General features: G+C 43.3%; 1 protein-coding gene across 2 annotated transcripts in view; it reads right to left on the reverse strand.

Moving 5' to 3' along the window:
* Positions 1–3,400: 3,400 nt before the first annotated feature.
* The window catches only part of LOC136627406 (receptor-type tyrosine-protein phosphatase eta-like), a 32,351-nt gene continuing 18,402 nt past the window's right edge, over positions 3,401–17,349 (reverse strand). Inside the window, exons 4-9 of one of the 2 annotated variants that reach the window (XM_066602469.1) lie at positions 15,662–15,874; positions 13,562–13,840; positions 11,082–11,327; positions 9,310–9,567; positions 6,578–6,657; positions 3,401–3,928 (exon numbers count right to left, since the gene is read on the reverse strand). In XM_066602469.1, the coding sequence (XP_066458566.1) occupies positions 3,857–3,928; positions 6,578–6,657; positions 9,310–9,567; positions 11,082–11,327; positions 13,562–13,840; positions 15,662–15,874 (1,148 nt within the window). In that variant the 3' untranslated portion in view covers positions 3,401–3,856. The remainder of the gene's footprint in view (positions 3,929–6,577; positions 6,658–9,309; positions 9,568–11,081; positions 11,328–13,561; positions 13,841–15,661; positions 15,875–17,349) is intronic. The other variant, XM_066602477.1, reaches the window with a different exon arrangement.

Consider the following 17,349-nt stretch of genomic DNA (forward strand, 5'->3'; position numbering starts at 1 on the left):
TATTTTTGTCACAAATTCGACAACTTGTAAAGGATCCTGCGTTTGTCCAAGTTTTTGAGGGAAAAGAAAATGAAGCTTGGCAAGCCTTAAAATGAGTTATTAATGGATTCTTAGGCAACAAAAGAGATAACTACACTCAGTTGGTGACAGTACTTCTGGAAAAATACCATCAATTCAGATGCAACATGTCCCTTAAAACCCATTTTCTCCACTCCCACCTAGACTTTTGCCCTCCCAGTTGGGGAGCTGTGAGTGATGAACACAGAGAAAGATTCCACCAGGATATTTCTGTAATGGAACAAAGATATCAGGGCAGTTGGAATGAAGCAATGCTTGTGGATTACTGCTGGTCTCTGTGTAGGGATGCTCTGGAACTCACTTACAGGAGGCAAGCCAAAGGAAAACGGGCTCATGAAGTCACTGCATGATTCCCTTCACACCAAACCACCTGCCAGGAATTCTTCCATCAATTAAGAACTCTTAGAATGTAACTGTCATTTTAAAAAATTCAAATGCACTTTTAATATTTTTAGCATATGTAATTATAATGTATCATTTTCTCTTAATCCGTTAACATAACATACTTCCACCTATTAGAAGGGACAGAAACTAGAGCTAACAAAAAATTTTCTTTGTCATATTTGTTTTTCTCACCCCAAAATTGGTAAGATTTGACTCATGAAGTTAAGAAAGCATTCCAAAATATTTTTTTTTGTTGGCCAGTGCAGAAATATCCTTCAACAACATTCCGCCATGCACTTTTGTATTTAGGCTCATAAGTTCACCAATATGGTATGCCCCATAAAAAGTCCACAAAAAAAGCCACCATTGGAGGTGGCAAAGAAATAGCAGTTCAATGGGTTTGTACCTAGGCAGTACCATGAACAATTTCCTGGTCCTGAATGTGCTGCAACAGAGCCTCCAAAGCACCCATAATAGCCACAAAAAATAGTGCACCAAAAAATGTGGCCTGACTAAAAATTTACTCTAAGCCATAAAATGGTGTCATAGCCTAACCCCCTATAAGAACTTCCCATATACTCCACCCCCCAACAGTAACCCACTTACTACATCTTACTAGAGATGAGCGAGCGTACTCGGCCACGCCCCTTTTTCGCCCGAGTACCGGCGATTATCGAGTACTTCCGTTCTCGAGTGAAAAGATTCAAAGGGCGCCGTGGGTGAGTGGGGGGTTGCAGCGGGGAGTGGGGGGTAAAGGGAGAGAGAGAGGGCTCCCCCCTGTTCCCCGCTGCTACCCCCACGCCGCCACGCCTCCCCCCGGCGCCCCCCGAATCTTTTCACCCGAATACTGAAGTACTCGAAAATCGCGGTGCTCGATCGAGTAATTACTCGAAATGAGTACGTTCGCTCATCTCTACATCTTACCTATTCTCATTCCCCTATATTACGCCACCCTTAATTTAAAATTGTTAACCTCTGCCGGTGCACTATGGGTGCCGTATACTTTTCCCTCTGTTCTTTGTTCAAAAATTGGGAAGTATGATTTTGCTGCGGCTTCTTTTGACAAAAAACATGGCAAAGTAAGCCTGGGATAGTGCTGCAAAAATAGACTATTTTGGAGCATTTATTAAAGGTTGTATTTTTCAAATAAGTATAAGCACGGAGCGTTAAATCTCCTGAAAGAAGAATAGCCGCAATCAAGTCGTGGCTATCCTCCGTGAATGTACGTGGCCAGCTCCGAAATCCCTCGGTCGCCAGAACAATGAAGGGAATCCCCATGCTACATTAAATAAGAAGTTATAGCATGGACAGAGCCTAAGTCTGCCCACAGTCTGCTTTACGGCACTGCATGAATGTTTGATGGATTTTCCCCTGCATAAATAATGTGCTATAGTTTCTGGTATAAGGGCTTCTTCAGACGGACATATTTGCATGCGTTTTTGCGCATGCGAAATATACTTGTGCAATATGCAGAGAACAGAACGCTGAGACATGCGCAATTGTGCATACAGTCGTCTGAATAAGCCATAAGTCCTCGTTCACACGAGCGCTGTTTTAACGCAGTATAGGCGTGTGAAAAGATTGCAGCTATACTGCACTGAAGATCGCGTGAACGGATGATTTTCAGCTATCTTAATTAGCTATGCAATTGCCCGTTCACACGATCGGAGGTGAGTGGTGCGTGTTATCCAGCTCCCATAGGAGTCTATGGAAAGCACGCACCAAAGATAGGTCAGGTCCTAACTTTTCTCACACCACTGACCTTAGATGTGAGTATTGCAGTTGCATCTCCTATCTTTGTTAAGTGCGAGCATTCAACGCGTCTAAAATTCCTTCATCTGAACGGTTCTGTAGGAAAGCATTGGTTCTAAAAGAAGTGCTTTCTTTGTGCCCCTCTAATGCACTAAAACAGCGCTCGTGTGAACTAGTCCTCGGAGTAAGAATTTTGATAATAGACACAGCATTAAAATCACAGAAAAGGGAAATTTAATAGACAAAAAAAAAAAAATCACAGAAAGCGGCCATGTACTTACTGATATACTGATACAAGAGAGCAGGTAAGGTACTCAGTAGCCAAGGTGTGTGAGTGGCTGTTCATCAGTGCCTTGCACATGTATTATTTGCTCCTCCATAGCAGTTTGGCAGTCTGCATGTTTGTGATGTGGTGTGTATACCTGCCCTCTTGTATCAGTGAGTGTATAGCCGCTTTCTGTAATTTTTTTTTTTAGACACAGCATTAGGTTTAACACATACTGTAGGAATTTTGTGGACACAGAATTCCTTATTGGCGGAGAGTAGCTTCATTGCTCTACCTACAAACCTAGGGCTTATTCACACAGGCATATATTGACCAGGTTTTCCTGCCCGGCCGATATATGCTGCCCCTCTGATGCATTGGTTTACAATGCATTAGTACACAGGGGCGTATCTCCGCAGCATAAAAGCGTCTGGCCGGCAGCTTTCGCAGTGGCAGCTGCATTGACACCTATGGGAGCCAATGACAGCTGCAGGAGAAGAGATGTGGGAGGGAGTTTAGCAGCGTGACTGCTTAACTCTGTCCTCTTTCTTTTCTCCTCTCCACAACTTGCCGCTGTTTGCCATGGGACGGGCAGGACAAGGCGGAGCTAAGTCCTGCCCCGTCCAGCCCCTCCCATTGCAAACAGCGGTAAGGGGCAGAGAGGGCGGGAGCTCAGCACACTAGCTCCCGCCCGGTCCACTCTCCTCCCCTTGCAGAGAACCAATGAGGGGGAGGGAGGACAGCCTGACGGCGTATACACCTCCCCATGCATCACACGGTAGCATATATCGGACGTCCATTTTTATGGCCAGCCGATATACGCTCATGTGAATAAGCCCTTAATGAAAGCTGTAAGTATAAATGAATAGTACAAGACATTAGAACATAAAAGATTAACTAAAAATAAAGACCCAAACCAAATCTGTATACATGTATAATTTAATGACTACATATCTGGTAGCATTACAACTATTACAAACTGCTAAAGACAGTAACTTACAAATTAAATTTAATCAATTAATTTTCAGCTGCCAAGTAGAGAACACATTGCAACTTGAGAAGCAGCCGCTCAGCACCCCAGGGATCCCTCCACATACTCAGTACATTATACAGCATGCAGTCCTTTATATGGAGTTGTTGCATGAACCGTTTTTACAGGTCCCCAATAACATTGAGGGAATCTTGAACAATGCTAAGCAAGCGGTACCTTTCTCTGAGAAACAGTAGATTTATTGCAGTTACCGTAGTAATTAATTAGAGGCCAAATTTTATCTTCCACTCCAGTCTATAAACTGAAATTTGGGCTGTATGGGCAATAAGGCCAGTACTACCAGAACATCATTTTTATTATTAACTAACTTTTCAAGCTTGAAATCATCACGTTCTCTCAACTTTCCAAATAGCAGTTACATTTTGCTTTGGAAATGTTGTCTCCAGGAATTTGTTAATCTGCAAAATACAATTAATTACTAATAGAATATACCAGAATGCTATATAACTAGTATTCATATCTTTATTCATTTAGTATTTAACATTTTTCTTAAGGATCTACTGTGTGAAAACGCCTTGTTATGCTGCATTTTACTATGTTGACTGTTGTCTTGGTGATAATCTGCTATGTTGTTACCTGGAGGGATTGCAGAAGTAATTTATTTAATCTGTTTTCCCCATGCCCAGGAGATATTGGATCATTTGTTATGTATTGGCATGGGGAACATAGTTAAAAACAATCTCAAACAACCTCTTTCAGGTACCCGCTCACCTTCAGTTGTTGTCTGCAAAGCAACTATTCCTTCTGACTCCCCCATACATATGCACACTCAGCTCAGAACAAAAGCATCAGGCATGAACAATTCAATATGCCTGATCCTTTCTTCCCACATCATCATCTGTTGGGGGAAATTTGGGTGGCCCCTATATATATATAATATTGTCAGTCATCCCAGCCAAAGTTGGCAGCTTCGGCCCACTTTTCTCTTCATTCATAGGGGTCTTTAGAGTCATACATAGGCTTTCCGTTATCCAGGGTAAGTATTCTGTTTGCTGCCCTAGCCTTGTATGTAAGTACCTTGCCCCACGCAGAGTGTGCTGCTGGCACCCCTTTCCTTTAGCATACTACATTTACCTATACTGAATGCAAGAACCCTGTACTATAGAACTTGAAAACATGACCTTCCAAAACTGCTGCATTCACACTATTTAACTTTGGAGTACATTTTACAGACTTTTTTTGTTGCCCAAATCTCGATTACAGAAAAAAAGAATATGTGTTGCAGTTTTGCGCCCGGGCAGCCTCTTTAGTTGCTGCTCCGGTATATTTAAATTATGTTTCATATGTTATTGTCCTTCTATGTCTTGCTAGGACCTATTAAGGGCATATATGGCCACAATGCAGATCACTGTTGCACATATCCATTGTAGACCCACAGGGCCCATTTACATGGCCGTAGTTGTTTTACGTGCGCCCGCCGGCGCCGTAAAAACGTCTGAACAGCAAAGGCCCCGGTACATATACGCCGAGGCCACAATGCCGTGGGGCCTGGGGAGACATTCCCTCCCCCTCGCCGGCTAACCTCCTTTCTCCTCCCCTCCGGATGTTTGCAACCCTTGTATGCAGCCAGTAATGGGAGGTGGCTGAGCTTAGCTTCGCCCCCTCCCAGACCCTCCCATTGCAAACAGCGGCAAGGGGCGGAGAGGAGAAAAGAAGGAGGAGTGAGTTTAGCAGTCATGCTGCTAAACTCCCTCCCACCTCCCTTCTCCGGCAGTTAGCATAGGCTCCCAAAGGTTTCTATGCAGCTGCCGCCGCCAGCGTGACAGCACCCTGTCGGGCACTTTTACGCCGCGAAAATAGGCCCCTGTGCTTTAATTCATTGTAAGCCAATGCATCAGAAGGGCAGCGTATATCGGCCAGGGCGTGAAAACCCGGCCGATATACACCTGTATGAATAAGCCCATAGACTGTTAATGGACAATAATATACTTCTGTCTGCCTACAATTTTATACAGAGACTAAAATCTTGAGTGAGTTCTATCACTTGTCGTCTCATGTTCACAATGGATGTTTGGATAGAGACTGGCCACTCTTATTAAAGCCTTATGGGCCATGTACATGTAACAATTATTGCTTAAAATTCATTCAAATGAACAGATTTAATCGTGCAGTGTAAATAAAAATAAAATCTATCTGTTCGCAAATCGCTATCGCTGTCTTTCAGTCAGTATAAAAACTATCGCTGGCTTCTCGTTCTGTGTAAATGCTCCCCACTCAGCGCTTCACATAGAAGGTGAAATGCTGAGCGAGAAGCTGACAATCCAGCGACGAAGTCTGTCAGTCTAAACGCTCTGCATGAGTGCTGACGACCTTAGTGGTGACATCAGCGCTCATGCAGTCGTTTAGCCGACTGTTGTCTCGTGTTAAAGGGCCATTAGGACAGTGGTAGCTTTTGACTAAGGCCTCATGTCCACGGGGACAGATCCGTAGCGGGTGTCTCGCACGCGTGATCCGCGCCCCTTAGGGATGCATTGGACACCCGCAGGTAATTAAATACCTGCGGATGTCATTTTCCCTTGAGACGCGGATTGCGTGTGTGGGAAAACACCCGCAGCATGCTCCATTTTAGTGCGGGTCTCCCGCGGGGACGGCTCCCTGCAGCCTATGGAAGCCGTCCGGATCCGCAGCACACCCGCAGCTGAATTCCTGCTCTCCGGCGCAGGAGAGCAGGAGTTCAAAAAAAAAAGAAGAGTGTATGGCGCATGCGCGCAGCACGCTGCCGGTGTGCCGAGCACATCCGCCAGGCCGCAGAAAGAAAATCCGGCCATGACGGAGGGCAGATCCGCAGCGTCTGGACAGGTAAGTTATTCTTCTTTTCAGGCCTCATGTCTGCAGGAAAGGAGGGACCCGCTGCGGGATTCTGCATGAAGAATCCGCGGCGGGCCTGATTTTGCCCGTGGACATGAGGCCTAATACATCTAACGCACTTTTTAACCCCCTACTAAATGAAGCTGTAGCTGTGCCTGTGTAGTTGTATGTAATATGTTTGTTGGCATATAGACATTGTCATGTTCGGTATGTCTGCTGGTGGGATTCCTAGATATTACCTGCAACATTAATAGCTGTTCACTTTCTGGTTTAGTCAGCAATGATGAGAAACGTATAGATATAAACAAGCTTGACTGGTCTGTGGAGAAAAAAAACAATTTACTCATAATTATTTGAAAATAGTATAAATAGTAATACTAGGCACAAATTGGATTGATTCAAACTATTAGGCTGCTTTCAAGAACCAAGTTCTGTGTAGACTTTGTACCAAAAGGGAGTGTTGGAAATTTTTAGTTCATAAGCCTACAGAGTTGGGAATGCAGCTCTGGACTGTAAGCAATGTTGTAACTCAAGACCAGTACATGGCATATATTAAAGGGATTCTGTCACCAGGTCTATGTTGGCCGAATCACAGGCAGCATGAACCCAGGACAGGTATGCTCATTACTCCTGTGTCCGTATTATTCTGATTTAACACACATTAAATTTGACTCGACCATGAGCTTCGAGTCATGGAGGTGGGCCACACCGGAGTCTCCCCACCCGCAGCAAGTTGAGATAATGGCTCTCTCAGCTTATGCGTATAGGGAGAGAGCCATCACTCAGCATGATGCTAAAGCAGGTTGGGGGTGGAATGTATGGTGTGGCCGCAACAGATGGAGGCAGCACTCTTTATAAAATATGAAATTTAACTTAACAGAAGTAATTAAATGCTTACACTCCATAGGAGAGGACATGATACCTGAACATTACGGAAACACAACCAGAAATTCCACACTTATATATATATATATATATATATATACACTTTTTTTTTTTCATTGTAAGTCATTTACAAGTCATATTATTGATACAGAATATGTGTCTAAACAAAGTACTTTCTATATATCTTCCCCCAGAGTCGTAACTTGAAACTTCTGAAACCCCAATGCAAAATCTATAACGGGGCCCCCAACTATAATGCTTTATTCATAGTAAATAGTATACTGGACTCTCTAAATGGGGAAGAGAGGCCTTATGGGCTCCTAAGGCTCCTGGGCCCGGGTTCAACCGCATCCCCTGCATCACCTTTATTTACGCCAGTGTCTTCATCGCTATTCCATATCAATAATATGACTTGTAAATAACTTACAGGGTATATAATATATACATATGCAGAAAGCACCTCAGCACCAGTCTCAGCATTTCAGCCTCCACACTATGCATGCCCGCACATATTATAACACCCTACAGGGTGTTGGCATCAAGCCTGCATGTAGGGCAATCACTGTGCACTGATTCACAGCTTGAGAAAAGCTCACTATGAGCTGGAACGTTGCGTGGGTGTGAATGAAAGGATCTTGATTTGGAGGGCAGCCCATGTGTTTTTCTTCTAAAATTCATTTATGTAGATTAATTTTAAATGTAAGCAGTAACGTGGTATCAAAAGGCGAACACGCTTCCAAAAAAATATTGGGTGGAATTCATCATGGGGGAATTTTTGGATGCAAAAAAGGAAGGTGGAACAAAACCTCTGCAGCCCCACCTATTGGATGGCAGCATTCCTTCAAATGAATGTACAACTCTTTAAACAAGCATTTAAAACAATGATTGGGAATAGAAAACTAAGACAGAAACCATACACAGACAGCTATTTCTGTCTGTTTATCGCTCATGCGGAAACATGCAGTACATTTCTGGCTTAGCTAGTGAGAGGTCTATGACGTGGATCGGAAGGGGTGTCTTCTCTCCTCAAGGAGAGCCCCCAGAAGGTGTGTGGAGACACCAAGTAGGTGAGTGGGTCAGGAAGGGGGAAGGGTCGACACTTTTTTTGATGACACTTTACTGGCAATGCTTTTTTTTACCTTCTCCTGTGTAAAATTCAACTAATTTTTCAAACGTCAAACGGTGTTGATAAATTTGCTGCACCTTAAGGGGCCTTTCACATGACACGGAATGCTGCCAAATCTGCAGCTGCAGAATTGCACACCAAAATCTGCACATTTTGATGCGGAATTGCAGGCAGGTTTTAAGCTATTTTCAATCATACATCAAAATCTGCAAATAGCCTGTGGATTTTGGCGCGGAATTTACCGTGGCTTGCGGCGAGTCTTGTAGCCTATTCCGTCTCGTGTGAATGGTCCCTGCAAGGGAACCTGTCACCTGCCTAAAGCACCATACACTAAGTTATAATGCTGTTAAAGGTGGTGACAGTGAGCCGGGTGAAGTATTTTTTATACTCACCCACTTCCTGGATCCTGCAGCCACTTAGGTCCTCAGGGCGCACCAAAAATTTTACTCTTTTCCGGATCCCATGTGCGTGTTTTCCCATAGAAGTCTATGGGAGAGTGCATGCACGGCAATCAGAAAAGAGTCACATTTTCATGCGTAGCACAGACTTTAGCCAGGCAGTGGGTGAGTATAAAAAATACATCCCCTGGCTCCTTGTCACCTTGCTTAACAGCACAATAAGTCAATTTATGGTACTTTAGGCAAGTGATAAGTCCTTTTTAAATCTGTCTAGAGATGTTGAGGCATTTTGTTTGCCACCCAGATACTGGAGTGAAATTGCAAATAATTTTACAACTTGCAATTCTTAAAATCAGTCAAAGAACCTCACTTTACTCAAACTACAACCCCTTTTCTAAGTGATTTGGAAAAGTAGAATGAGTTGCTTTATTTTTGGCTCAAATCAATAGTGAATTTGTCTAAATTGACTGGCACCAAAAAAGAGGTACACGTTGCACCAGAATTCTGGCACATTGCTAGTAATATATTGTTATTGTTTGTGGTATGACAGTCTTGTACTTACTAGTCCTTACTGAGATCTGCTTGGTATTTCCCTGTATAGCATTGTCTCCAGCTACAGCAGAGACTTTAATCAAATAAGTGCTTCCTGCAGTCAGGTTTCCAATGTTGATCGATTCATAGACTGTGCTCTTAGTAAGGAATATGTCTCCAATAACATTTACTATATAGAAGCTTCTGTTTCCTATTGGTGCATCCCAGCTAAGAGTCAATGAATTTCTATTGATATTGCTGGCTTTTAGATTTGTAATACTTTCTGGCCCTGTAAAATAATATAAATAGACTGTTATTAAAGTACTAACGACCACTTGTCCGTGAGTGACTGAGTGAGTTACATGCTCCTCCCCTGATCACATGACACTGACATCATCACAGGTCCTTCATCTCAGCCCTAATTTCACCTCAGTGAGTAAATCCCTGATCACATGACAGGCATGTCATCAAAGGTCCTTCATCCCGAGTGAGTGGGTTACATGATCCGCCTCGATCACATGACAGTGATGTCATCAAAGGTCCTGTAAGCACATGGCTGCTGTTTGGCTTGGTGTTCGTTAGTATTCCATAGCAACTGAGGCTGCGGGGGTTTGTAGGGGATGGAATACTAATGAACACCTACAGCAGCCGTGTGCTTACAGGAACTGTGATGATGTCACCGTCATGTGATCAGTCACCTGTGTGGGAGCAGTCTGGGGTCACATAACCAGAGGGCGATCAGTGTGTACAGGATTCTTCTGTACTGCTTTTCATCCCTGTTCTATGAAGAATGGGTATTATTGTATTATGTTGCCACCGGAAGTTAGGGGTGGTAACATAATACAGCAGTGTCAAAAAAAGGTCACTCCCCCAGCTTGTAATTGGCTGAGGGTGTATTTCATACCGAAGTGCCGTCCTCAGGACTGTGGCACCAGGAGTGTCTGCGGCGGCACATCGGCACCAACTGAGAGCGGGGTATCGGGCATCAGGGAGCAGAGTGGCGGCGCCCGCAATGGAGTAGACAGCTGGCGGGCGGCATGCACTACTGCGGCGGTGGAGGGGTGAGCGGGGTACCGGGCGTCCGAGAGCACAAAGGCGGCGACCACAAGACAGCCGGCACACAGAAGGGAGGCGGCGGACGGGACAGAACCGTGATTCGCCGGGCGCCCGTGAGCCATAGCATAGAAGTGCCCTGGGACCGAGCACAGCTACGGCGCAAGGGGTGAAGAGTAGTGACACGCTGGCCAGGAGCTCCGGGGACAGTAAGAGGTGCAGCTTGTGCATTCATTTTTGCCGGCCCCAGAGGCTTAGGGTGAGAGTTAGTTTTCTTTTTAGGCTTAGATTATTAGGTGTAAATGCTGCCATGTTACCGCTGGAACATGACAGCATTTACAGATCATTATGTAAGCCTAAGAAGAAAACTAACTCTCACCCTAAGCCTCTGGGGCCGGCAAAAATGAATGCGCAAGCTGCACCTCTCGCTGTCCCCAGCAGCCTCAAGCTGCACCTCTCACTGTCCCCAGCAGCCTGTAAACACAGAGCTGTAGGGGAGACTGGAGGATAGAGTGCTGGAGCTGCGGTGACCCAGGAGAGGTAAATATGGGCTCAATTAGTTTTAGACTTGGGGAGTAAGTCTTTATAAAAATCAGTTCAGACAATCCCTTTAAAAATATTGGACTATTTTATCTGAAGATTTTTATTTTGCTATACAGATATTACGCAGCACTTCACACACTATTCTGTACATATGTAAACCCCTAATGCTAACATTACTGATACCATACCTTCCATTTGAATACTTACTTGTATATGTAGATATAGAACTGTTTTTTCCTTCTGCATTACCAACAATGACACAGACTACAAAGGTATAATAATTCCCAGGTATTAGACCTCCAACTGTATCAGAAGTTGCAGTCACAATTCTATTAAATGACGGTTCTTCCAGGATCCGGATTAGATAAGAACTTTCATTCACATCTGTTTTCTCCCACATCAAACATACAGAAGTGGTGGTGATGTTGAATACAGTGAGGTTCTTAATTTCTGCTAGTACAAAATACACATTTCAGTTGAGTTGAAATGTTGACTGCTGTACAGAAATCAAAATAATAATGTCTTGTACAATCATTTAGCAAAATCTCACATAGAATGCTGTCAAGTTATGGCAAAGTATTGATAAGAACTCTTACTAGCATGTAAAATGGAAATCCTCCATGCTTATATAGCTCCAACATATTCCACAGGGACTGTCGTCAGTCACTGACCCCAGAGGCATTCATTTCACTTCTAAACCAGGGGGCCCATTAATCTACGTTTTATGTGGAAGTAAACCCATGCAAACACAGAGAGATGAGAACATACAAAGAAAAATGTGTCAGAACTCTAACACAACTTGCGCCAAAAACTCATGCACATACCTTGTGTCAGATTTATAATGTGTCTTAGACACTTTTTCCGCCTCACTGGAGAGTTGCGAAAGATGTCTAGAAAAAGGGGCGTACCTAAGAAGAGTCTTAAAATAAGCTAGTTTTATTAATGGCATGCACCATTATTTTGGTGCAAAATATTGATCTAAAGTAAGACACCCAAAAGGTGATTGAAGGACAAAGTCTATTACACAATGTGCACCATTGCAATAAAATTTTGCGCGGTTTCTGGCTGCTGATCTGGTTTTAAACTGTAAATGTACGGAAATAATAATCTTCCCCATTGTTCCAACACTGTAGTGTCCATGCAATAGCTTTTATTAGTGCATGGTATTTATCATCAGGGGGACTTTTGATGCCAGTTATCTAACAGTTTTTCTTCCCTTCTCCAGTCCCTTCTTTCCCTTGACAAATGTTGCACGATGTTGATAGATCTGTTTCATCTTTAATGCAGGGGCCGGAGGCGGGACGTACCGGGAACAGTGCACTGAGCTCCCGCCCTCCTCACCACTATTTGCAATGGGGGAGGCAGGATGGGGCAGAACCTCTATCCACATCTGTCCCACCCCTCCCATTGCAAACAGTGGCAAGGGACGGAGAGGAGGTGAGAGCTCAGTGCACTGCTCCTGTCCTATCTTCTCCCCTGTAGAGAGGGACAGCGTATATCAGCTGGGCGTGGAAACCCGGCCGATATACGGACGTCTGAATAACCCCTTATAAGGCTCAATTTAATAACCTATTTCTGTTTAGAAGGGGGGGATGAGAGGGGTAGCTATACATTTTGTTTTCTGTATAAAAACTATCATACAAAAATTAGTGGCCTTAATACCTAAATCACCAAATTGGAGTTTAGCTCCACAAAAGCAATGAACTGGCAGCATAAGCGGATGTAGAAAAATGCAAAAAGGCAAATGAGCTCGGCGCGGCGTCAGCGTCTCGCGAGCGCAGCGATCTCACGCATGCGCTGCGGCACTATGGGGAACTACCACCACCATACGCCGGCATGGAACATGGTGGGAGTGACATGAGGCTAAGGTAATCAGCGCTGTATAGTCAATGTATGTGTAGTACATGTTTACACTTTGGATTGGTTGATGGTAGTTGTTGCCAGTTGTGCTTTATAATTAATCACTATGATTGGTTAATAGTATATGTTACTGCCTCTATATAGAGCATGTCTTGTGATTTCTGTATTAGCTTGAAGAAGGCCAGCCAGGCAGAAACGTCGCGTCTTCATGTAACAGGGTAATAAACAACCTTTTGCATTTTTCTACGTCCGCTTATGCTGGCAGTTCATTGCTTTTGTGGATACTTACTAGAACTTTTCTGGTTTTTTGGTTCTTATCTGGCTTATGCATTTTTTAGTAGCCTGACCCCAGTAAGGGTATATTTAGTGCTGTTGGTGGGAATTGCCATATTCTTACAAATTGGAGTTTAGCTGTCATTTCCTACAGTAACAGACACTTGAATTAAATATTTTCTTATAGAACAACATCTTAGCATGGAGTAGCAAGTTGTATTGTTTCCCTGAAAAACGCATTTGCACTTGAAATAGAATGTGACAGTTTTCTTTTGCTACTTTGTCTTCACTCTTTCAACCTCCTACTCTTTTATAACATTGTATAAGTTAGCCCATTGTCCCCCAGCCTCTTCTTAAGATCTGTGATAACCTATGTAATATTTAAAACATCAAATAGTCCCAAAAAATGTGACGGTTTGGCATCTAGCCAGCCTCATCTATGTGACATCATAGTACTAATGTACCATGCATCAATAATTATCATTTTTCTATCTTTGTGTTTTCGTACATATAGATATGCAAACAGTAACACTACATTTTATAGTTAGACTTACTTTGAACATTTATGGTTGTCTTTATTAATGTAGTTTCTTCAGATTGTGATGACGCTGCTATATTACTTGTCTGTGTACTCAAAGTTGTACTGTGCTCCATTGCAGAACTGAATTCTGTAGCGTTTCTTGGTGTGGAAGTAAATTGCTGATTAGTCTGACTGCGAGTAGTGTTATTTCCAAATGGTGGAACGCTGTCAGATGTACTTTTCTCTGTGGTTTTCTTCTCAATGCTTGTACTCCATGTATATAATGTGCTGAGTATGCTTGCTGTAGTTGTATCTGAATGAGTAACATACAAAAAAAGATCAGTGGTGGATTTCCGGACTGCATTTATTATTTGAGATCATCATTTTTAATTGAATACCATATAAGTGATAAGAAGTCAAAATGATTCAACAGTAGCAACAGTTTTGATTCAAGTGGCCCATTTTCCCCTTGGTTTCATATACGGTTGCACATTATCCAACCCACCATGACATGTCTGAATCTGTTTTATTTTCTTTGAAATGTTTTCTTTTGTACATATTGTGAATGTTGTGTAATTCTTGCTTCTTATTTAATACAGATAAGACTGCTGCGTTAGGGTTCAGTTCAGGGTTTCCATTTTTCTGCTCCATTTTTAGAAGAGCAAAACTGAAATCAAATAGAAATAAACATTCATTTTTTTCACCATTGATTTCAATAAGGTGTCAAAAAAATGGAAAGCAAACGGGAAGGCTTCTTTTTTATTAAGTCACGTTTCCATTTTTAGGGACTGAAAAATAATGCTGTGGACAGCGCTATTTTTTTCCTGTCCAAAAAAGCTGAAACCTAACGGAAAGGAAACACACTGAAGTCTTCCGTTTTTTGAAACCCTATAGAAATCAATAGCAATTTTTTTCTGTTTTATTTCAGTTTCTCTCCTCCAAAAATGGAGCAGAGAAACACAAACCCTGAACTGAGCCCTAATGCAGGTGTAAAAACAGGTTAATGCAGAACATAAGAGCAGGGTTTGCATCCATGATCCAGCACAGTTCAGTAGATACATTCACTGGATTCCAGCAGGTACTACACAGAATACTCTCAGCAGAAGCAGTGCAGTTCAGCTCCAATTGCCCCAGACTGCAGTGTAGCAGATCTCTTCTTCAAGGTCAATATCATTCTGGGATGTAGGCTTAAAGGGGTTGTCCCGCGCCGAAACGGGTTTTTTTTTTTTTCAACACCCCCCCCCCCTCGTTTGGCGCGAGACAACCCCGATGCAGGGACTTAAAAAAAAAACCGCACAGCGCTTACCTGAATCCCCGCGCTCCGGTGACTTCTTACTTACCGGTTGAAGATGGCCGCCGGGATCTTCTCCCTCGGTGGACCGCAGGGCTTCTGTGCGGTCCATTGCCGATTCCAGCCTCCTGATTGGCTGGAATCGGCACGTGACGGGGCGTAGCTACACGGAGCCGGCATCCTGCACGAGCGGCCCCATTGAGAAAAGAAGAAGACCCAGACTGCGCAAGCGCGTCTAATTTGGCCATTAGACGCCGAAAATTAGTCGGCTCCATGGAAACGAGGACGCTAGCAACGGAGCAGGTAAGTGAAAAACTTCTTATAACTTCTGTATGGCTCATAATTAATGCACAATGTACATTACAAAGTGCATTAATATGGCCATACAGAAGTGTATAGACCCACTTGCTGCCGCGGGACAACCCCTTTAAGAGATCACCACTAGAGAAAAATAAGTGCAATCTGTGCCTCACAGGGAACCTTCCACCAGTGCAATATTGGACCCCTCTCTTCCTGCATCTGTAGCACCAATGTAGACCATGTAGTGCAACAGACAATTATAGCATGGTCAGCACACTTCAAGGGGGCAACATGGAGACATTTGTTTTAACACTTGTTACAAGCTATCATGTCTTTATTTTCTTTTTGTGCAATAATATTCTGAAGTCTGATGAAAGGAAGGTCTGAATCCAAGGTGGAAAACCAAGTGAGATTACTCTGGTCTATCTGGTTATATTAATTATATTATACAATGCTGTGTGTGTAAAGCAAGGATTTATAGTTGGTTTCTAAATTCAATGCTATTAAATGAATGATTAAATTCAATGGATCTTGCAGACTTACCTATTAATCCTGTAGTCGCATTTAAACTTGTAGTTTCTACAGACTGCAGCATCGTTGTGTGATTTGGTGTCCTAGTGGCAGCAGTGTTTCTTGTAGTCGGTGGTACTGACGTCTGAGGGCTGGCGCTCCATAAAATTTCTCTGCTGGGTATGGCTTCAGTAGTTGATTGTGAAGAAAGCACTGGCACCATGCTAGGAGGTTCATTTGTCTCACCTGTTTTGGTTTTGATACATTTTTGTATAAAATGACAAACTGTACTGATGAAGTTGCATTACATATTTGTGTATAGGGAGATACTTGCCAATCAAGTTGAACCACATGGGCAGGCGCAGACAAACGGACAGATTGTCGCTTGGACATACGTTCTCCTAAACCACACAGCGGGCGCCCCTGTTTGATCTTATACTTTTAATTTGTAACTTGAGTCCCTTGCTCACCCTATCCAGACACACAGGACAATCAGGGCTGAGCTTAATGTCCAGTCCCCCCAATCGATTGCTAGTCCCACCTCCCTCTCTTATTTATACTGAGCTTCCAAAGACTGTGTTTTTCCTGGCTGCATTAAAGGGTTGTCCAAGCTTAGAAAAACTTGGCAGCTTACTTTCAAACACAGCGCCACCCTTGTGTATAGGGCTGCGTCTGAAATTGCAACTCAGCTCCATTGAAGTGAATGGAGCTGAGTTGCAGTACTAGACGCAACCCATATACAAGGGTGGCAATGTGTTTAGAAGAAAGCGGTCATGCTTTTCTAACCCTGGAAACCCCTTTAGGGCAGCAGCCGACACCCATGGAGGTGAGTCCACAGGAAGTCATTGTATATTACTCCCCCTCCACTCCTCATTTGAGAAACAAACAATGAAGGACTTAGTATAATAGATTTGGCAGTCACGTCTTGAAGGGGGTGCTTAGTTGTTCCAGGGTCTGCTACCTTCTAAGTCCAACTATATCCTACCAGCAAAAGAAAGTAGGTAAGCATAAGAATGTGCCATATGTTTAATATGTTTGCAGTGTGCTATATGTATATAGTACAGTAAGCCCAGTCTAACTTTTAGAGCCTCTCACACAGATCTATCCCAAACTCCAGAACAACATAGCTCAATATTCTGAGCTGTTTCATCCAGGAAAATGCCAGAAGGCATGATGGAAGCTGCATGGACCCGTCATAATAGAAGTTTGTCGGACACCATTCATAGGTCGGATTTGATTTTTTTGTTTTCCCATTCCTACAATGGAATTGGAAAATGGATGTACAGCAAGAAATTACTCTACCCACAAAAAAACAGAGCAGAGAAGAAAGAGGTACAGCGAGAAATAACTCTCCCACAAAGAACAGAACAGAGGCTAAGAGGTACAGCAAGAAATGACTCCCCCACAAAGAACAGAGCAGAGGAGAAAGAGGTACAGCAAGAAATGACTCTCTCCACAAAGAACAGAGCAGAGGAGAAAAAGGTACAGAAAGAAATGACTCTACCCACAAAGAACAGAGCAGAGGAGAGAGAGGTACAACAAGAAATGACTCTCTCCACAAAGAACAGAGCAGAGGAGAAAGAGGTACAGCAAGAAATGACTCTACCTACAAAGAACAAAGCGGAGGAGAAAGAGGTACAGCAAGAAATGACTCTACCCACAAAGAACCGAGCAGAGGAGAAAGAGGTACAGCAAGAAATGACTCTCCCCACAAAGAACTG

Source organism: Eleutherodactylus coqui, chromosome 1 (assembly GCF_035609145.1).
Source record: "Eleutherodactylus coqui strain aEleCoq1 chromosome 1, aEleCoq1.hap1, whole genome shotgun sequence".
NCBI lineage: Eukaryota > Metazoa > Chordata > Amphibia > Anura > Eleutherodactylidae > Eleutherodactylus > Eleutherodactylus coqui.